At 28.6% G+C, this 21,386-nt stretch overlaps 1 protein-coding gene across 1 annotated transcript in view; it reads right to left on the minus strand.

Annotated features, from left to right (window-relative positions):
• LOC106682389 (multidrug resistance-associated protein 1) overlaps positions 1-21,386 on the minus strand; it is a 50,638-nt gene that overhangs the window by 25,804 nt on the left and 3,448 nt on the right. Inside the window, exons 2-14 of the mRNA XM_024360377.2 lie at positions 17,463-17,573; positions 17,118-17,291; positions 14,006-14,119; positions 13,797-13,934; positions 13,594-13,713; positions 8,944-9,137; positions 7,327-7,518; positions 6,170-6,344; positions 4,172-4,340; positions 2,671-2,822; positions 1,966-2,103; positions 1,640-1,786; positions 378-462 (exon numbers count right to left, since the gene is read on the minus strand). Coding sequence (XP_024216145.1) covers positions 378-462; positions 1,640-1,786; positions 1,966-2,103; positions 2,671-2,822; positions 4,172-4,340; positions 6,170-6,344; positions 7,327-7,518; positions 8,944-9,137; positions 13,594-13,713; positions 13,797-13,934; positions 14,006-14,119; positions 17,118-17,291; positions 17,463-17,507 — 1,843 coding nt within the window. The 5' untranslated portion in view covers positions 17,508-17,573. The remainder of the gene's footprint in view (positions 1-377; positions 463-1,639; positions 1,787-1,965; positions 2,104-2,670; positions 2,823-4,171; positions 4,341-6,169; positions 6,345-7,326; positions 7,519-8,943; positions 9,138-13,593; positions 13,714-13,796; positions 13,935-14,005; positions 14,120-17,117; positions 17,292-17,462; positions 17,574-21,386) is intronic.

Raw genomic sequence — 21,386 nt, forward strand, 5'->3', positions numbered from 1 at the left:
ACAACGCCTAAAGGTTTTTGAAAATATGAATTTAGAAGGCTACATAACACCGAATCCTAAGTATTACGCTCAGTTAACATAATTCAGGTAATGCCATAGTGGCAAATAAGATGAGCTTTTTTTAGTTTATTAGTTTTTAGTTTTATTTGTTTTTTCAAAAACAATTTCTAGTGATGATTTTGGTGTTTTGTGTTGTTATAGCGATTCGCAAATGACAAAACAAATTCAGCCTACACTCTGCCATAAGTTGTTTGCCTACAGATTAAAAAGAAAACTATAAGAAATTTTAATTTACAAAATTATTTCACTAAACATTCTATGTAATACTTCCAAAATATTAGAAGAATAATTAAAAGTAAATATTTTTGTAAACTTACCATCTTCGGTATCATGAGTGACTGTATTCATGTCCAAATCTTCACTATTTAAAAACTTATTTATTCTTTTTATTGATACTACTGCCTGAAAAATATTAATTATTACAAAAAATATTAAACCATTTTATAATATGATATAAAAAATGTCTTCCAATTATATTAGCATTCAGGACTTACTTACTAGGTGCTATACCTCAACAGAATTGTCCCAAGTCAATAGAAGTGAGTCAGATACTTTTTACATGTTTTTTTTTTTGTTTTTTTTATAGACAGGTTATTTTTATTTTTACAGTAATTTTAAATGTATTCAATTTTTTTTTTTATATAACTTCAGTTTATTAAGAATATATGTTTTGTTTCAATTTCAATATTGTTTATTATGAGATTTTCATTTTTCTATTAATATGTATCTCATTTTCATATTTATTTTATACATTTATATACATTTTTACCAAGTACTATAGAAGGCACACATTTTTTTAGGTAATTTTCAATTTTAAATCCCCACTGCCATCACATCTTTCCTTTTTCTGTATATTCTTGTGTGAGTTATAACTGAAAATTGGTTATATAAAGTGGCACTTCCAAGTGTTTTTTGAACTAGGCTGCTCACAAACAAAAACAAACCATTTTGCGACATTAGGTAATTTGGACTCAGGGGATCTCAATACATATATTTCCGTCGGCAAACGGAATTAAAAACGTTTTTATGATGACGTTTTATTTTATGATCAGAACACTTCCCCCAACTATATATTTCATATATAAGTAACTGAAAGTAAAAAATAGAAGAAGATAGTTGACCATATGAAGTAGACTGTTGGAAGATAGTCCGGGTGGCAGTAAACAAAGGTACAAAATAGTAAAAAAAAATTTAATGTTAACCAATGTTTCGCCCCATTTTGCAGGGTTTCATCAGGGCTCAATGAAAACATAATACAAACATTATAAGCGACACAACATTAAAATATACAAAAAAAATAAGAAAAAATGTGAAAAAAGTTTTTTTTAAAAAAATATATAAATGAAATAATAATAAACTTAAGTTTTCTATAGTTTTCTTTTACTATTTTAATACGTTTATTGACCGCCACCTGGACTATTTTCCTATAATTAAATAGTTAACTTTTAATACTTTGTAACTTTATTAACTGCCACCCAGACTATCTTCCAGAAAAGTAAAAAAAATAAATACATGTATATTCCAGTACTAATTATGATAAACAGAAATTCACTATATAAGACATAAAAATCATAATTACCTGAATAGCACTTGGAATCAAAGATGGAATCAACAACAGAGGGCTCCGCATGATATTGAAGAGTGAAACAGAAACAAAAATTTTAGATGAATCAAGAATGTTGTTTTCATCAATAAGAACATATACAGCAAATGCTAAAATTGTAACCTGAAATTAAAATTATACGATTAATTATATAAGAGAAGTAAAAAATGTATATTATCAATGGATTATATGAAAGAAACACAAATTTCAGGGTTATATCTTAATTACTATCAATTGAAAGATTAGCTCAACTAAAAAAAATTGTTCATAGTAGTTTTAGGTTATTTGTGAAATTTACTGACCAAAAAAGGAACACATGATGAAAGACATGAAGTAGCTGCTCTGAAATAAGTCTTTTTTTTAAGTATCTTTGTTTCTTTATCCTTGATTTTCAAAATTCTATCAATAAAGCTTGGCTCCCAAGCATACAACTTTAATACCTGTAACAGAAAATTAACTAATAATAAAATTTTTAATTAACATTTTCCTATATTTAGGAAGGTATAGTTGTTGGATGTCATTTTAATTTATCTTTATCCTGTTATTAGCATGAAGGTAGGAAGTGCTACCTCCCCCCACCACATTGCTAGGAATGGCTCCTCCTTTTGTTTTGAATTGGAACTTTTTAGCATTTAATTTTTTTTATTGTTACTTTTGCATTTAAAAAAGTGAATAGTTGAGACAAAAGTAAAATAGCGATGTTAAAAAAACATCAACTTCAATAAATTGATTTTCAGAACATTGATGTTTGACGTTGATGTTGATGTTGCATCCCTACTTGTGATGTATCGCAATGTTATATTAAAACAAAATATTTTAATGCAATAATATGTTAACATATTTTATCAAATTCTAACTAGAAACATGAATCATCATTCTTATAAAGACAAACTAGATACTTCTATAAATGAATCGGTTATATCAGAAAAAACATGGGTGTCATTCGTGAAAATAAAACCTGTTGTTACTAAAATAACTGATTAAAGTTCTAAAAAATTACAGCAAACCTTCATTCCTGAGAGTACTTCATTCATCATTTTGACTCTTTCATCTTTGATTTTCATTTGTTCCTGCTGTTGAACTTTCGATTTCTTTGCAATAAATGAATTCACAGGAATCATGACGAGCATTACAGCTAAGCTGGCAAGGACGCTGGGGCCTGAAACATTGGTTTTGCGAAAAAGTATAAAAGAAAATACTTGAGATTTTTTTTTATTATCCTATTTCAAATTAATAATCAGAAAATTTATTTTAAAACTTGTTTATTGTATATTGTAACATCCTCTTTTTTGATAAATAATTATTTTTTATTGTATGAAGATAGTCCAGGTTAATGGTGGTAAATAAAGGTATCAAAATAGGAAAATAAAACTATTTATTGTTATCCGTTTCGCCCCAGTTTGTAGGGCTTCGTCAGGGCTAGATGAAAAAAATAAGACACAAAGATAGAATTGACAGAACATTAAAATAAAAAACATTTCAAAACAGTTGTTATGTTTATAAAGTATATAAAAAGAAATAATAATAATAATATAAAGAATTATACATGCAGTTGGACTAATAAATACAGCCAGGTGTGATAAAGTTCTAAGTACAGATCTAGACTAATAAATTGCAGAAGAGTACTCGTTAGAAATAGTTATAAATACGGTAAAGAGGTAGGTGTAAAAGGTAAAAAAGATAGGTGAAGTAAATATGGAATAGGTGAGATATAGTAATTTGTAAAAGGAAGATATTAAGAAAATTAATAAAAATAACCAATAAACATAGAGGGAAGTACCTGTCAGATTGAAGGGGAGATGACGACTGAGAAAAGGAAGGTTAGGTAGAAAATTTCGCCACTTTTTCCGCTTATTTATAATATATAGATATATAAAATCCAGAAATGATGATTAACAACAGTTTTATTTTATGTCAATAGCTTTATGACTGCCACCCGGACTATCTTCCTACAATCTACCTCATATGGATAATTATCTTCTTCCAGTTATTTTTTATTTATAAATAGTTTTAGTTATGTTTTATTTTATGTATTGAGGTTAAATATTGTTCATTTATTTTATTTAAACCAAAAAGCAAGCTAACTAATGTTGTTCAGTCAAAAACATTGTTCAAACTTGTCAAGATGGTGGCGCTATTTGGAAGTCAGCAAAACTAAATTTTAGATTTGAGAATGATAAAAACAGTTGAAATTTCTCATATTTATTTTAATAAATCTTAAATATTACAATATATTTTATTTTTTAACCTAGAGCATTAATTTTTAATTTATTCATTACTTATAATTTATGCTTATTTACTTTATCAGTTTTTTTAATTATTTTTAATTTTTAATATGTATGTTTTTATTTTAATTTTCCTATTATATAAAAAGGAAATTCAAAGCCCCTCACAGTACCCTGTAAAAGTTATTTGTAACTTAACATTATAATCTTATGGCAAACTGTAAATAATATAAATATTAATAAAGGCAAATATAAAAAAAATATTCATATAAAATATACAGACCTAATTGCTGCCAAAGGAAGAATAAGGCTAATCCTATTTCGATGGGTCCAAAGAACAAATAATTTATGAAAATCAATGAATGCATCAAGGATTGAGAATCAACAGACATCAAATTGACAATTTCGCCCATGGTGGTTTCTTTTCTTGCTGCATTTGATAGGTTAAGTGACTGAAACAGGTTGATAAGGAAATTCATACAAAATATTATACTTGCAATAAATTTATAAATATTAAGTTCTTAGCAAACCTTCCCAGCTTGACACCCTGCTGAAGACCTGAAACTCAGGTCGAAATGTTAGCATAAATAAATATTGTTTGTTTATTTATATTTTTCTATGCTGACTGTACCCCTGACCATCTCCTCCAATCAATTTATAAATATTAAGCTTTAGTATTGAAAATTAAGTAATCTAAGATCATCTAAAGAACAAATGAAAGAAAAATTATTTTTTCACTCAAAGTGCAAAAGGTCATATATCTGAAAAGTGCTTTTTTCATTTAGAGAGCAAAGGAGGATTTAAGCCGGGGGGGGGGGAGGAAGAGAGAGGCCGCTCTCATTATTGGTCAATGAGTCCATCAGACTTCCAAGGAATTTTTTCTTTGGATATTTATAATATTTTTCTTTAGATTTGATTCTATAATTATATACTTTTTTATTTTCTGGTTGTTCAGAATATCAGCATAACAGAATCAACTCATAAAAAAATTTAGTTTTTTATATCTTAAAAAACACTTTTTTAGACCCAATGCATTAAAATCTATACCCCTACAGGCCATGAAGGGTCAGGGGTTCAGTACTTTGTAAAGAAGTACTGATTACCAGACCAACGGTCGTGCAAGGAAGTGATTTTGCCAGAATCACGCTGGACCGCCAGATTTTTACCAGAATCCACAGGAGTTGACTCATGGCTACAGGGTAACAGAAAAAAATTTTCTGCCCAACCGGATTCGAACTCAGGTCCTTGGAATTAGTAGCCATGCGCTTTACCCAGAGGTCACCGCGCTCCCCAGACCCTAAGCAATATAAATGATAATTAATAAATGTATTTATATTATTGGAAGCAGAATGTCTTAACTCTATTATATTACTTTCCTCAGTTTAACTACCTTATATAATCTCATATTGTATATTTATATTGGGAAAGGAGCTTTTGGCATCCAGCACCATACTCATCTCTATTTAACTATTTTAGAATAATTTATTATGTTTGCTTGTTAGATATTTAATTGAATTTTACAAATTTGTCATGCCAATTATCAATACAAAATCATACTTTTAATCGTTTTTTTACATTTTTCAGAACATCATATCTTTCAATATGTTATTAATTTGTAGTCTGTTGTTACTAAAAATTTGTTGAAATCAATTTAAAAATCTGATTCATTATATTTTTTTACAGGTACCCTGATTTTTTATGACTCAACTTACTTATAGTAGGTGAAACATCGTCTGCTGTTCAGACGCTTCATACTAAGTTCAGACCTGAGTGCGAATCCATAGCACGATTTATATTTTGAACTCAAAAGTCTTGACTAATCTGCCCAGTTTATATGAATAACCAAAATCATTACTATTATTTTACTTTTCAACAATTATGAATTTTACTATTCATAATGATATATGAATAGTTTTTTGGCAAATGGGCTGCTTCTTGTTTAGAATTAAGCACTTTGTCATGATTTATTGCTATGTAAATTATGATAATTTATTCTAGGATTGCTAAATATAGATGAATAGGATGCTAAAACCGAAAGTTCCTTTCCCAACATACGTAAATAAAAAAAATATAATAAGAGATGAAATAAGGTGGTTAACTTGAATAAATGTATTTAATAAATCTCAATACTAATCCAGAAATTTAAATAGGATATTCTGTTACCAAATCAAGAACTTGGATGTTATGGTTTCCAAAATGGTAGATGTATTTTAGTCATTAAAGTATCCAGTATGCCAAACTTGAGAAGCACTAGAATATTAATCTTCTCTGAAAATAGTACCTTCCTGTATATAGTGGATATCAAGGCAGTCCTGGTGCGCAGTCCAACGGTCATTATAGTCATGTTATGGTAGCTGCGGATCAGAGGAAGTACTATTCCTATTAGGAGCATCATAACAGCATAAAAGTAACCATGCCACATGGGTTCATCACTTGATACAAAATTTATGATATACCTAGAAGAAATATATATATTTTTGTGCAAATAAACAAAATAAGAGTCAATGAACAATGAAAATTTATTGATTAGTAATTAATAAATTAACAATAAAAGAACTTTCAAATTTGAAGTGTACATATAGATAAATCCTCCTACATATACAAAAAATGACCCTTATGGTGCTCATTTGTCTAATTTCGAACTAGATAGTCCCAACATTAAAGGTTTTTCAAGGTCTCCTATTAGTTTCCAAAAATGTCCCATTTTTCATTTATAATAAAACTAAGAAAAATTTTACACTTTATTTATATTACAAACAAGTTTTAACAACACCACCATTTAAAGTAGAGTAAATTTGCTAAAATATAAGCTCTAATCGAGCTATTTACGTTCAATAGTTTCCGAGATATAGCTGTTTAAAAAGCAATATTTTATAAAAAATGTAGTGAAAAATCAGTAGTTAGTGAGTTTATTTTGAGAAATGTATATTTCAGGAACCATAAGATGTATAGATGTCTGCCAGCATACAAATTAAAGCTAGTTAAATGTACTATAAAGTAATACATAACGTTTATCTTCGTTAGAGTAGTATTTTTTGTGATATTTGACAAAATAATCTCACAAAATGTTAATTTCTAATTGTTCGTATAAAATGTTGGATTTTTGAAAAAATATATCTCTTAGATCCATAAGACGCACATGTGTCTGCTAACACTCAAAATAAAGGAAATTTAACTTACTATAAAGTAGTTTATGTCACGTATCTTCATAAGGGTAGTAGTTCTTATGATATTAGCATATGAATATAACTTTTATTTCAGGGGGGTCTCAAAAAAAAGAAAAAACATAAAAGCAAATGGAACACATTAATAAGCCTACTGCCTACCACATTTTAATCTTTTTTTAAATTAATTTTTTTTTTTATTTTGTTGTAGTCTCAGTGAATAAAAAACTGAAAGATTAGACATAGTAAAAAATAAAATAAATGAAGTACTCACTCAAGAAGTTCTGGACTGACAAACACCAAGAGGACCTCAATAAGGTGTAAAAAAGTAGCAAACATGTAGGGCCACCCAAATGCTTTACACAGAGGAAAAAATATTGAAGCCTGCTTTTTAGGCTTGATCTCATTCTGATTTTCCAAAATTCCATTAATTTCTTCACTGGAATTCGACTTCTTATCAACATCTCTGAAAATAAATAAGTAAAAATAAAATTTAAGTAAGTTATCTTTGTGATCATAAATTTAGTCGCATTATGTATCACAATTTAAAAGAAGATTAAAATTCATTGGCTAATATATTAAGAAGAGGTAGTACTAAAAGACTAAAGTAAGGTACTTTAAAAATTAAATTAACCATAAACATTTAAATTTATTCTCCTATCAAGAATAATAATTAAGTGTTACCAAACTTTTTTTTTTAATTGTATATAAAAGTTTGTATTTAAAAGAACTTAAAAAAAGGAGATGAGATAATGGTCTAATTAAAGGGTAATTACATGTCAAATAACTCAAAAAAGAGGAAAACTTAAAAGGAAAACAAAATAATAAATATATACAAGAAGTAGTAAACAAAATATATTAAAAATAAAAAAAAAATAATACCGCTACTTCTAAGGTCATTTCATGTCAAATCAGTCAGTGATGACACCCATCCCCTCAGATTTAAATGAAACTTGGCAAAATTAATTCCATTACTATCCCAATGACACCTACATTTTTCCCAATTATTTATAGTTTTTTTTAAATTTATTTTTTAGTTCAATTAATTTTGTGCTAATGAAGGCTTGGAAAGCGAGCCTTTGATATGTGTTGATACCTTTAAAAATATGTTTTTTGAAAACTACTCACTATATCATCATGAAATTTTTTATATTATGTCTAAAAACAGCAAAAAATGCAATTAGCTAATTTCAATACCCCCAAAAAAAAAAAAATGATTATAATTTTGTAGGAATTTGACCTTTTCATTCACAGTGGGACTATAAGTCTCGGTAGACACTTTGAATTGTCTGATGGGTAAAGTAACTGCGGGAAATGGAATTGCTTCCTCATACCACTCAACAAAAATCACAATATCTAGATTCTCAGAGATGATAGAAAGTTCAAATTTGTTTTAAAAATACTTTTCAGTACATACACCATTAGATAAAAATTAACAATGCGATTTTTATAAAACTTAAACAAAAATTAATAAATAAATAAAAATAGACATGATTCTAAAGACATATCAATTATCAATTTGATTGAAATTATGTATTGATATAATTTTTACTTCCTTTGATAATTCCTTTGAGATGTCTCTAGATTGCCGAGCTGAATTTTTTTTAATTGTATTAAGATTTTTATATAATATTAATTAATATAGAAGATATTTATCATTAATGTACTCTGTAAGTGTATTAGTACTATATTTATATTTCATGCATTATGTAAGATCCAGTGTAGCAAAAAAACTGCAATGTCATTCCCATAATATGGTCATACAGAATAGTTTCAAAGTCCATTCATAAACTGCAATAGACCATAATAGGTAACCTTCAGATGTCAGTTGTTAGCAGATTGAGTAATAGTTATGTCAATTATAATTAAGAAACGTAACAAGGCAACTCACTTATTTTTATTTCTCAATTCAGTAAGCCAGAATCTATTTAAGTGGTTGAAAATTTGTGCTGCGGCATCTTCATATTTCATCTGCCACAAATCATTCTGTACCAATGGTCTCTTTAAACCTTTGTACACCAATGAGTCAAACCAAAACAGAAAAAGCCTAGAGGGATATGACACACCATCTTCTGGATTAGAATTCTGCAAATTATAAGAAATATATATCTATGTATATTTTTTGTTGGAAGGTTACAAATTGTTTAAACTAAAACTCATATATTCTTCAAGGTTTTTTTTTAATCTCATATTCTATGAAATATTTTTATAAAAAAATATTTTAAATTAACTTACCCAATAATAATATACTACTAATATATGTTAATGAATTGTTAAATAAAGAAAACTTGTTGAACAACAGAGGAGTAATATTAATCAATGACAATAGAAATAAAGCAGTGCTGCCAATGAGAGAATTCGTCATAGTACAAGAGCCAGGAAGAAAAAAAGGCAGTTATCTCACCCCAATTTTTGATTACTTCAATGAAAACTAGGTATAATTACTAGTCAATATCGATGAGTCTGCCAAATAATAATAGGGGGAATAAAAAATGGCGGCTGTTTCAAAACCTTAAAAAAATATTTATTTTTAATTCGGAGTTCTATATCTTAAAAACTACCAACAATACTAGAAAATCTAAGAGAACATTATTTAAAGAAGAGTAAATTTGCTGAAATATGAGCCCTAAAAGAGCTATTTGCGGCCAATAATTCTCGAGATATAGGTTTTTAAAAAGCAAAATTTCTTAAAAATCCACTGAAAGATTAGTGGTTAGTTAATTTATTTTGAGAAATCTATATCACAAGAACTATGTGACGAACAGATGTCTATTAGGACTCAAATTAAAGCTAGTTTAATGGACTATAAAAAAGTTTATGACCTTTACCTTTGTAGGAATAGTAGTTTTCATGATATTTTTTAAAATAAATTGATTTATAGTAGTTCAGATAATAAGTTTGATTTATGAAAAACTTCATTTCAGATACCATTGGACGTACAGATGTCTGCCAGCGCTCAAATTAAAGCTAGCTAAATTTACTACAAAATAGTTAATTATATTTATCTTTGTAGGAGTAGTATTTTTTGTGATATTTGACAAAATAATCTCACAAAGTGTTAATTTCAAGTTGTTCGTAAAAAATGTTGGATTTTTGAAAAAATATATCTCTAGATCCATACGACGCAAATGTGTCTGCCAACACTTAAAATAAAGGAAATTTAACTTACTATAAAGTAGTTTATGACACTTATCTTCGTAGAGGTAGTAGTTTTTATGATATTCACATATGAATATAAATTTGGCAAATGAAAATTTGTCCGAACAACTATAAATCAATTTATTTTAGCAAATTTCAAATAAACTATTACTCCTACGAAGATAAACATCATAAACTATTTTTAGATCATTAAACTAGCTTTGATTTGAGTGGTAATAGATATCTGTACGTCAAATGTTTTTTGAGATATAAATTTTTCAAAATAAATTCACTAATTACTGATCTTTTAATTACGTCCCATACAACATTTTTATAAAATGTTGCTTTTCAAAAAGCTATATCTCGAAAACTATTTAACGTAAATAACTCTATTAGGGCCATATTTTAGCAAATATACTCTTCTTTAAATGACGTTCTCTTAGGTTTTCTTGTGTTGTTCCTACTTTTTAAGATATAGAGCTCCGAATAAAAAATTAGTTTTTTTTATTGCTTTAGAACAGCCGCCATTTTTTATTCCCACTACCTATGCTTGGCAGACTCATCAATTTTGACTATTAATTATACATAGTTTTCATTAAAGTAATCAAAAATTGGGGTGAGACAAATGCCTTTTTTCTCCTCTTGGGCTCTTGTAAAATTAAGTAAAATTGCCACTTGCCGCAAATCTAAGACTTGTACAAATGTTTGGAAAACAAATATAGCAACAAACGTCGGTTTCCACATGCTTGTGTGTTATTTTGAATTTTGTAGGATATTATATTCGATTTACATTATAAAAATGATCACAATAAAGAGAAGCGGACTGAAAGGAAACGAAAATGGTAGTAGGTAGATGATAAAAATTCATCGACTAAATACGAAATAACCTATAAATTCAATTCATTATAATTATAAATTATTGTTAATTTGATTACCTAGACATATAATGTTTTCACAAATATATATAAGTGATATGTTAAATTAAAAAAGTGTATTCATACTAAATCGGCAGGATTTTAAAATATACAATCTTAAAGTAGAAATAATTATAAAATCCGAGATAGGGGAATTCTTCAATTCATTGAAACTCGAAGATCACAAATATTTATCTTTTGGAGGTTCTAAAAAAGTACTAACTGAACACAAACGTGTGTGTGAATCACAAGCCCCCTTTGATTTGTCACAAGCCCCCAAAATCCAACATTTTACGGGTCGGCCACAAATTCAGGTCAACTTGTCCCAATCCTAATAACTCATCTACACGCTTGCGCGAATTTGTTGTAGTTTGACACCTAAACGTTTAGAGGCACCTTTAGACACTTTTTCCATTAGTAACAAGCTATTATTTCTTCTAAGATTTTGAATTTCAGAAGATAGGCCCCTTTTGGAGCTAAGGACATTATTTATTTTTGAAAGTGATGAATATAATTTGGGAAGAATATAATGTTTGTACCTGGGTTGGGTTTATTTTTGGGGCCTGGACCTGATACAATTTTAAGTTCTAGAGCAAATATAAATGAAAACTATTATTCTGACTAAAATCATTATATTTAGTAAGGTTGATATGTTGCGATAGTTCACTGTCAAGTCGTTTAAATCTGACAGTTAAACGAGGTAGTCACCGCGAGTGTTAGTCCACTGATTTGTGCTAGCATTATCATACTAGACCGTGTGACATTACTGTCACGACAGTAAATGCTGTCATAGTCGTAAGTATCAAGCAGTTACACCTTGGTAGTGGCTGTTACTTAGCTGCAATTACTGAACAATCTAGTAATTAACTTAACAGTTACTTCACAGACACTACTGTTACTATCAATTATCAAGTCAGAACTAGTGCGACAAGACGTAAAAAAGTTACTAGATAAAATTGATGAGTCTGCCAAGTATAGGTAGGGGGAATAAAACATAGCGGCTGTTTCAAATTTAAAAAAAAAAAATGTATATGTATATATAGTAGACCGTAAAAATTGATATATAAGAAGATGGTCAGGGTTGCGGTCAAAAGTGAAACAAAAATAGCTTACAACTATTTATTTTCCGACGTTTCGCCCCACTTTGCAGGGCTTCATCAAGGCTGATCAAAAGTAAAAGTTGAACAGAAGGCGACAATAAAGCCAACTGATGAAGCCCTGCAAAGTGGGGCGAAACGTCGGAAAATAAATAGTTGTAAACTATTTTTGTTTCTCTTTTGACCGCAACCCTGACCATCTTCTTATATATTAAAAAAAAAATTAATTTTTCATTCGGAGCTCTATATGTTTAAACTACTAACAACACTAGAAAACCTAAGAGAACGTCATATAAAGTAGGATGAATTTGCTGAACTATGAACCCTAATAGAGCTATTCACGTTCAATAGTTCGCGAGATAAAGATTTTTAAATAGCAAAATTTTATTTTAAAAAAATGCACTGGAAAATCAGAAGTTAGTGAATTTATTTTGAGAAATCTATATCAGGAACTATAAAACACACAGATGTCTGCTAGAACTCAAATTAAAGCTAGTAAAATGTACTATAAAGTAATTCCTAACATTTGGCCTTTTTTGATGATATTTGACAAAATAAATTTACAAAATGTTAATTTCTTATTGTTCGGATAAAAGTTTTGATTATTGTAAAAATATATCTCAAGAGCAACATGACATACATATGTCTGCCAGCACTCAAAATAAAGGTACTTTAACTTACTATGGAGTAGTTAATGTCACTTATCATCGTAAGGGTTGTAGTTTTTATGATATTCGCATATGAATAAGACTTGCACATGACATTTTGTCCAAACTACTATAAATAAATTTATATGAGCAAATATCATAAAACTACTACTCCTACAAAGAAAAACGTCCTAAACTAATTTATAGTACATATAACTAGCTTTAATTTGAGCGCTAATAGACATCTGTACAGGGTTTTGATTTCTAACAGAGTTATAGATTTCTAACTTCTGATTTTCCAGTGTATTTTTTTATGAAATTTGTGAAATGTTGCTTTTTGAAAAGCTATATCTCGGGAACTATTGGACGTAAATAGCTCTATTAGGGCTCATACTTTTGCAAATTTAATCGACTTTGAATGTTATTCTCTTAGGGTTTCTAGTGTTGTAGGTAGTTTTAAAGATATAGAGCTCCAAATGAAAAAAAAAAAATTTAAGCAGCCGCTATTTTTTATTTCCCCTTCCTATACTTGGCAGACTAATCAATTTTGACTAGTGATTATATATAGTTTTCATTAAAGTAATCAGAAATTGGGATGAAATAACTGCAATTTTCTCCTCTTGGATTCTTGTACTATTACCTCTAACATTCCCTGTCGAGTAATAGAGATTATTTCCATACTGATTCCAGAAATGTTAAGCGTGGTCATGTGTGGGCAAAAATGAAGAAGTAAAAAATATTTTACCTCTAGTGTTGGATATTCCGACTGCTTGGGAGGCAGGTCTGAAATGCAGCAAAGCAAGAACATCAAGAAGTATAAGCAATAGCTTGCAATGTTAACAATCCTCATCGCATCTGTTTCTTCCTAGACAAGTACATGATTAATACAATAGATTTAACACAAGTATAACGATATATAAGATACATATATTGGTCTATATATCTTACATTCGAAATATGTCCCGTAATCGATGTGTAAAACTGTGAAAATTCGAGAAATAAAACTAAGAACCAGAACAGGAAAAAAAGTCCAGATGTCCTCTGGCCATGTTTTCTATGGAATATTACTAATGTAATACACAATGCCTGAAATTATGAATAATAAATTTTTATACAGAATTAAAAAAAAAGTTTTCTAACTAATATTACATACTTACTAGCGATATAGCTCTTAACAGAGAAGAATATGTATCGACAGGGTAGACTGTCTCACTTCTGTCGATGTATTGAAATTCAAATGCACTCAGAGCTAAAAGAAGGCCGAGGCACACCTGAAGAACAAAATTTAATGGTAACTAAAAAACACATGGTATTTATTTGTACGTAAAAGCTACATTTAAATCAATTTTAATTGCAATAAAAATATAGACAAATAATCCGTCATCAGGATATTTATTTCATGACAGAGTCAATAATTTCAGACATGGCTTATATCAATTAAAAACGAAGAAAAATAACAATTTCTAACTCGCATTTCTTGTAGCGACACTGCTACTATATGCTGGACACCACTCTAGCTACCACTAGAACCATTACGGGCCAACCTGGCGCAACCTAGCTGCCAAGACGTGAACCAACACAGACTTCAGCTCCAAACAATCGCAACTTATTAATTTGTAATAATTATGTAAATACTTTAACTTAACTTGTGTGTAGCCATTTATTATATTGTTATATTCCTAAATGTATCATTTTTTATTAATAAAGAATACATTAGAATTTCCTGATCAAGTAAAAGCTAGGGTCTATACGTAGCATCTCTGGTTGGCGTTTTTAAGCCCAGAGGCACAAATTTGACAACCAATGTGTCTACCTCATGATTGATTTTCGTCACAAGAAGTCCCCCTCACCTTCAGATATTTCTAGTCGAATTCATATGGAACGTACACATAAAAACATCAGGTAAATATTTCACCGTGTACCTTCAAGTTCCAATTCAAAACATAAACTTATTATTACACTCAATACAATCAATGCCAATGAAGCGGGTACCACGCTAAAAAAATTTCCGTATAGTATAGTTAATTAGTGTACAATTGTTTTTAGTGTCCTACTTAGTGTTTTTTAGAATGCTGACTACGTAACTGAAATTTCTTAACAAATGTTTTTTCAGCAAATATGATAAATCATAAAAAAAAAAAAAAAAACATAAAATCACTAAAAACAATTACCCCAGAATTTGCACTTCCAACTAATATTTGACTGGACAACTGGAGGGCCCGCATAACACATTTTGGGATACAGGAAAAAGCGGAGTCGCATGCTAGACAAAAATAAAAATTAATATACGAACTATTAGGAAATTTTGTTAACTTCAATTCTGTATAGAACGTTTTCTTTACTTTTTTTTCAATCGGGGCGACAACCCATTATAGTACAAGAGCCGGGAAGAAAAAAGGAGTTATCTTACCCCAATTTTTTATTACTTTAATGAAAACTATGTATAATTACTAGTCAATATTGATGAGTCTGCCAAATATAGATAGGGGAAATAAAAAATGGTAGCTATTTCCAAACCTTAAAAAAACATTGATTTTTCATTTGGAGCTCTGTATCTTAAAAACTACCAACAACATTGGAAAATCTTAGAGAACATTATTTAAAGAAGAGTAAATTTGCTGAAATATTAGCCCTAAAAGAGCTATTTACGTCCAATATTTCTCGAGATATAGCATTTTAAAAAGCAAAATATCTTAAAAATCTACTAATCTAGAGATTAGTAGTTAGTTAATTAATTTTCAGAAATCTATATCTCAGGAACTATGTGACGTACATATGTCTATTAGCACTCAAATTCAAGCTAGTTTAATGGACTATAAAGACGTTTATGACATTTACCTTCGTAGGAATAGTAATTTTCATGATATTTGCTAAAATAAATTGATTGTTGTTCGGACAATAAGTTGGATTTATGAAAAACTTCATTAGTTAAATTTACTACAAAATAGTTAATAATATTTATCTTTGTAGGAGTAGTAGTTCTTGTTATGATATTTGAATAAATAAACTCACAAAATGTTAATTTCTAGTTGTTCGTATAAAATGTTGGATTTTTGAAATAATATATCTTTAGATCCATTAGACACACATATGTCTGCCAACACTCAAAATAAAGGAAATTTAACTTACTATAAAGTAGTTTATGACACTGATCTTCGTAGAGGTAGTAGTTTTTATGATATTCACATATGAATATAAATTTGGCAAATGAAAATTTGTCCGAATAACTGTAAATCAGTTTATTTCAGCAAATTTCATGTAAACTATTACTCCTACGAAGATAAATATCTTAAAATACTTTATAGCTCATTAAACTAGCTTTAATTTGAGTGCTAATAGACATCTGTACGTCAAATTGTTTTTGAAATATAAATTTTTCAAAATAAATTCACTAAATACTGATCTTACGTCCCATACATTTTTATGAAATATTTCTTTTTAAAAAGCTATATCTCGAAATCTATTTAACGTAAATAAATCTATTAGGGCTCATATTTCAGCAAATTTACTCTTCTTTAAATGACGTTCTCTTAGGTTTTCTTGTGTTGTTCTACTTTTTAAGATATAGAGCTCCGAATGAAATTTTTTTTTTTTTATAGCTTTGAAACAGCCGCTATTTTTTATTCCCCCTACCTATACTTGGTAGACTCATCAGTTTGGAATATTAATTATACATAGCTTTCATTAAAGTAATCAAAAATTGGGGTGAGATAACTGCCTTTGTTCTCCTCTAGGGCTCTTGTACTATTACTGGCCCCTGTCCTCCTCAAGCAGCTTCCACTAGTTTAATGTCATTGTTTTTGTTACTAACTTTTCTTCTCTCTTCTTAAGAATTATTATTTTTATCTATATTTTTTTATTTTTTTATAATTCATCATTATTATTCACAATTGTTTAATATTTACAGCGTTGTAAATAGTTAGAGGTGTCTTTTGCACGAGACTATAATCAATTGTTAAAAAAAAAAAAATTAACTGTTATATTAACCATGTAAGGCCCATCAGGTCGATCTGGTATTAACTGTTATATTAACCATGTAAGGCCCATCAGGCCGATCTGGTATTAACTGTTATATTAACCATGTAAGGCCCATCAGGCCGATCTGGTATTAAATACAAGAAAATATTTGTCTTTCTTCTGAAAATTCTTACTGACTAGACTAACATATAGTCGAGATGTATAGACATGGTTATTTTAAATGCCTCGGTAGGTTTAGACTGCTTAGAATTAAATGTATTTATTCAAAATATAAACAGTTAAAACACTTACCAGCTTCAGGATATTTCTCCAGTTCCAAGGAATGTTCCTCGATTTACTGGTGCATATATAGAACACATCAATACAGAAGAAAGTCCATAAAAAGAAACAAGGGATCCAAAATACAGTCTTTTCCAAACAGCGTGTCAAACGAGGTGATTCTGTGTTCCATGTTAAATTTGTGTCCTAAAGATACAACAATGTTAACAAGCGAAAGTCTTTTATATTTAATTTAATGTAAAAACGAATGTGTTTAACAAGTACGTTTGGACCAACACAAGTTTATGTTAGCTTATAGAGAATAAAATAATTTTAAGGTCTTTATAATTTATTCCTCATTTTTATAAAAAGTCATACCCAAAATGGTGAGCCACAGAAGTTTTGAGATGACACTGTGTCCATGATAATGTGTCTTTCTATACTGTTCAGTCTTGATGTTAAGGAGATAATGGCAGATTTTTGTTGTACCTGTAAATATGATCATTTTTATTAGAATGAAATGAAAAATATTCTATTATTCTGGAACTAAACCCCATTAGAACGATTATAAGGTTACATAATATATTGACAAAAACAGTGTGGCCGTAATTAAATACAACCTATATTATAATTGCATATCAATAATTTTAGATACAGAAAAACAACTAAATAACTTGATATATAATAAAAAACGAAACAAAAAGAGAGTTACGATATTTACAAATAATAAATGTTAGTGTTAAATACTTATTTTATTTAATAATATCATATAATATTATAATATTATAATAATATAATATCGTCTTAATCATTTTCGTCACGGCGAACGGCTACGTCGGATCATCCTACGAGTATACTACGAGCAAACAACCTAAGACAATAAACAAAATGACGATCTCAGCTGGTCTGTTGTGTGACGTCATTTTCCATTTAACAGAACTATAAACAGACTCTCAACAATGTTATATCGTTTTAACATGGTAAAAGAAGGAAATGTTTCTCCATTTAACATAACTTGTTTTCATTTAACATGTTAAACTAAAGATAATTAATACCGATAGAGTTTAAAAAGCATTTGAGTCAACCGGCCGGTGGAAATTCGGCTTACGCGTCATTTAATACTATTTACACCGTTTAAGAATAATACTTTCAGAATTATCTTTTCGAAGAGAAACCTTTCAAACTTAAAAATTTCTGGCAGTTTCCTTTTTATTATTGATTTTATTGGTTAAATCAATTATTACTGGTCCAATGACTTGTGTCCAACATTTTAAATTTACACATTATAACTTAATAAATTCAAAATAATTAATACAGCATTATTAATTATAAATAGTAAATAAATTTGGCCAATGTTTCAGAACAAAGAAATAATGTTTACAAATGATGAACATTGCTTGTATAAATTGTTCAAACATTGTATAACTCATGAGTACCAACGCAAGTGTTTGATTCAGAAATTGCAAAACAAACATTACCAGGCAATGAGTAATTATTTGCATCCGATTTTTTGTCGTTTCGCTCAATGCCAACCAGAAACTGAAAAGATTTGGAGTGTTTTGAGGCAATTGTTAAGTTTACAATTATTTTATTATGGTATATATTATTGTCAAGAACACTGTCATAATAAAATTCAGTCTAATTCTGTAATTTGTAATAAAAATGTCATGTTGGTCTGTTATTACCTAAAATCACCGAAAGATCTCAACCGATTACACGCTTTTTTAAAAAAAAAGTTTGGTGTTCTGAGAAATTCCATAGCTATCGAAATCCTGGATTTATCCAGTCAAAATAATACAATAAGACACAAATTAATCTTTTTGGCCGACACAAATTGTATTTATTTTTTCAAAATAATTATGTACCAATTGATTTCTTCCTTTAAGAAGGAGAAAAAAAAATATCACTGACTCTATTAAACAATTATATATTTAACAGAAAAATTTAAAAACCTAATGTGACATCAAGTAAAGTAGGTAAACAAAATTGTTTGTTGAAAAATGGAAACCACATTATTTTTTAGCGTCGTCTGAAATACCATTTTGAAAGAAATAACGTGATATATTTGGAGGAATTTTTATTTAAGAAAACAAATTTCCTAAATATTCTTTCAACAATATATGAAATCAGTCTTCATAAACCGGATAATGCCAAAAACCTCAATTAGAAAAAAATTTCAGTCACGTATTTTACGTTCGTAAAAAAAGAATGTGGTTTCCATTTTTCAACAAACAATTTTTTTTACCTACTTTACTTGATGTCACATTAGGTTTTTATATTTTTTGTTAATATATAATTGTGTAATAGATTCAGTGATATGTTTTTCTTATTCTTCTTAAAGAAACAAATCAATTGGTACATTATTAACCCGAAAAAATGTTTACAATTTGTGTCGGCCAAAAAGTTTAATTTGTTTCTTAATTTCTTTTTTTTTTACTAGATAAGTCCAGGATTTCCAGAGCTATGGAACTTCTCAAAACGACACCAAACGTTTTTTTAAAAAAAGCGTGTAATCGGTTGAGATCTTTCGGTGATGTTAGGTAATTAACAAACCAACATAACAGTTTTACTATAAATTACAGAATTAGATTGAATTTTATTATGAAACGGTGTTCTTGACAATAAGATATACCATACTAAACAAATCGTAAACTTAACAATTGCCTCAAAACACTCCAAATCTTTTCAGTTTCTGGTTGAAATTCAGTAGAACGACAAATAATCGGATGCAAATAATTACTCATTGCCTGGTAATGTTTGTTTGCTAATTGAAGTTTTTGCCATTATCCGCTTTATTTCGGGACAAATTTTAAAGTAATGATAGGTTTTTAAGAGATATATTTTTATTAGTAGTTTTGTATGTAGAGTTAAGGCTGAATAAGTTTATTAAAATCCTATTATTAAACTTAATTTTATAAATTAAGTCAAGATAGAAGAGAGGTCTAATGAAAAATCAAGTAGAAATGGGGCTCACTTGAGCGGGTCAAGTACGAACGACTGGCATTTACGAGCTTGATATAGTGGACTGGGTTCAACTTAAAAAGAAAGTATTCGTAATTTGGTGTAAGAAAGAGTAATTACCAAAATGGTTAGGGGGTGCGGTCAGTGATGAACGCAGATAAATAAAAATTTATCAGTGCCAACGTTTCGGCCAGAATTTCAGGCATTTATCAGAGCTAAGACCAAAAAGCAAGTTAACGACCAATGAATAAAAGAATATTCAGAGTGATTAGAAAATAAATAACATTAGGGATACATAAGTAGTGTTGAAAGACATGTACATTTCAAGTACTATAAGAACATAAAGGCGGTATGAGAAAAGTAATATTAAAATTATGTTAGAGGAAAAAACAAATAATAAAATACATATCAAAATATAGTAAGTAAATATATGTGAAAATTAAGTGGTGGAAAATAAAACGTATATGTAGGTAATTAAATATCTAAGTAAAATAACAGGATTAAAGAAATAAAATATAAAGTTTTATAATCTGTAAAGGAATAAATAAATGTGAATATTTTAATTTAATAATGATGATTTAAGATTAAAGTTATGGAAAAAAATGAAGTCTTAAAATTCTGGCCGAAACGTTTTGCACTAAGATATAAGTATTTACTTATTATTATTATTTATCGTGTTTTATCACTGACTGCACCCACAACCATCTTTTCCTCGTTCATGTATATATACACTATCAACTACTAACTCACTGGAAATGTAATGTTTTTACATTTTTTTTTTTTTTTTTTGTCTTTGGAAGAAATCAATCAACTCCCAAAAATTAAGCAGTTTATTTACATATCAAAATATAAAATTAAAACAAGTGTTTGGATGAAAAATGCTAAAAATAGGGCAAGGATTCCATAGCATGGAAGGGATTCTATTTACAATGTATGAATAAATATAAAATAAATAATCACTGATGATTAAGACCAGCTATTAAATATGTTTGGTGTCTTATTATCTTAGTAATAAAAAATAACTGCTAAAATTGAACTTTAAAAACGCATTTTTCTGACCAAATGCCTTAGTGATTTCCATTTTTAAAAAGTCCATTTATTTAAAATAGGATATAAGTGTACACCATTAATATGATATATAATAAAATAAAAATAAAAAAATCTCTTTACCTTTATATTTCTGTTTTGAAAACCATACAATTAAATAAACATATCCAACCCACTCGATATTTTCCTGACCATATGCCTCAGTGATTTCCATGGATTAATTTAAAATGAGATATAAGTATATACCATTAATATAACAAAAAAAATCTCTTTACCTTTATATTTCTGCTTTCA

The sequence above is a fragment of the Halyomorpha halys genome, unplaced genomic scaffold (assembly GCF_000696795.3).
Source record: "Halyomorpha halys isolate HHAL.00 unplaced genomic scaffold, Hhal_1.1 Scaffold410.1, whole genome shotgun sequence".
Taxonomy (NCBI): Eukaryota; Metazoa; Arthropoda; class Insecta; order Hemiptera; family Pentatomidae; genus Halyomorpha; species Halyomorpha halys.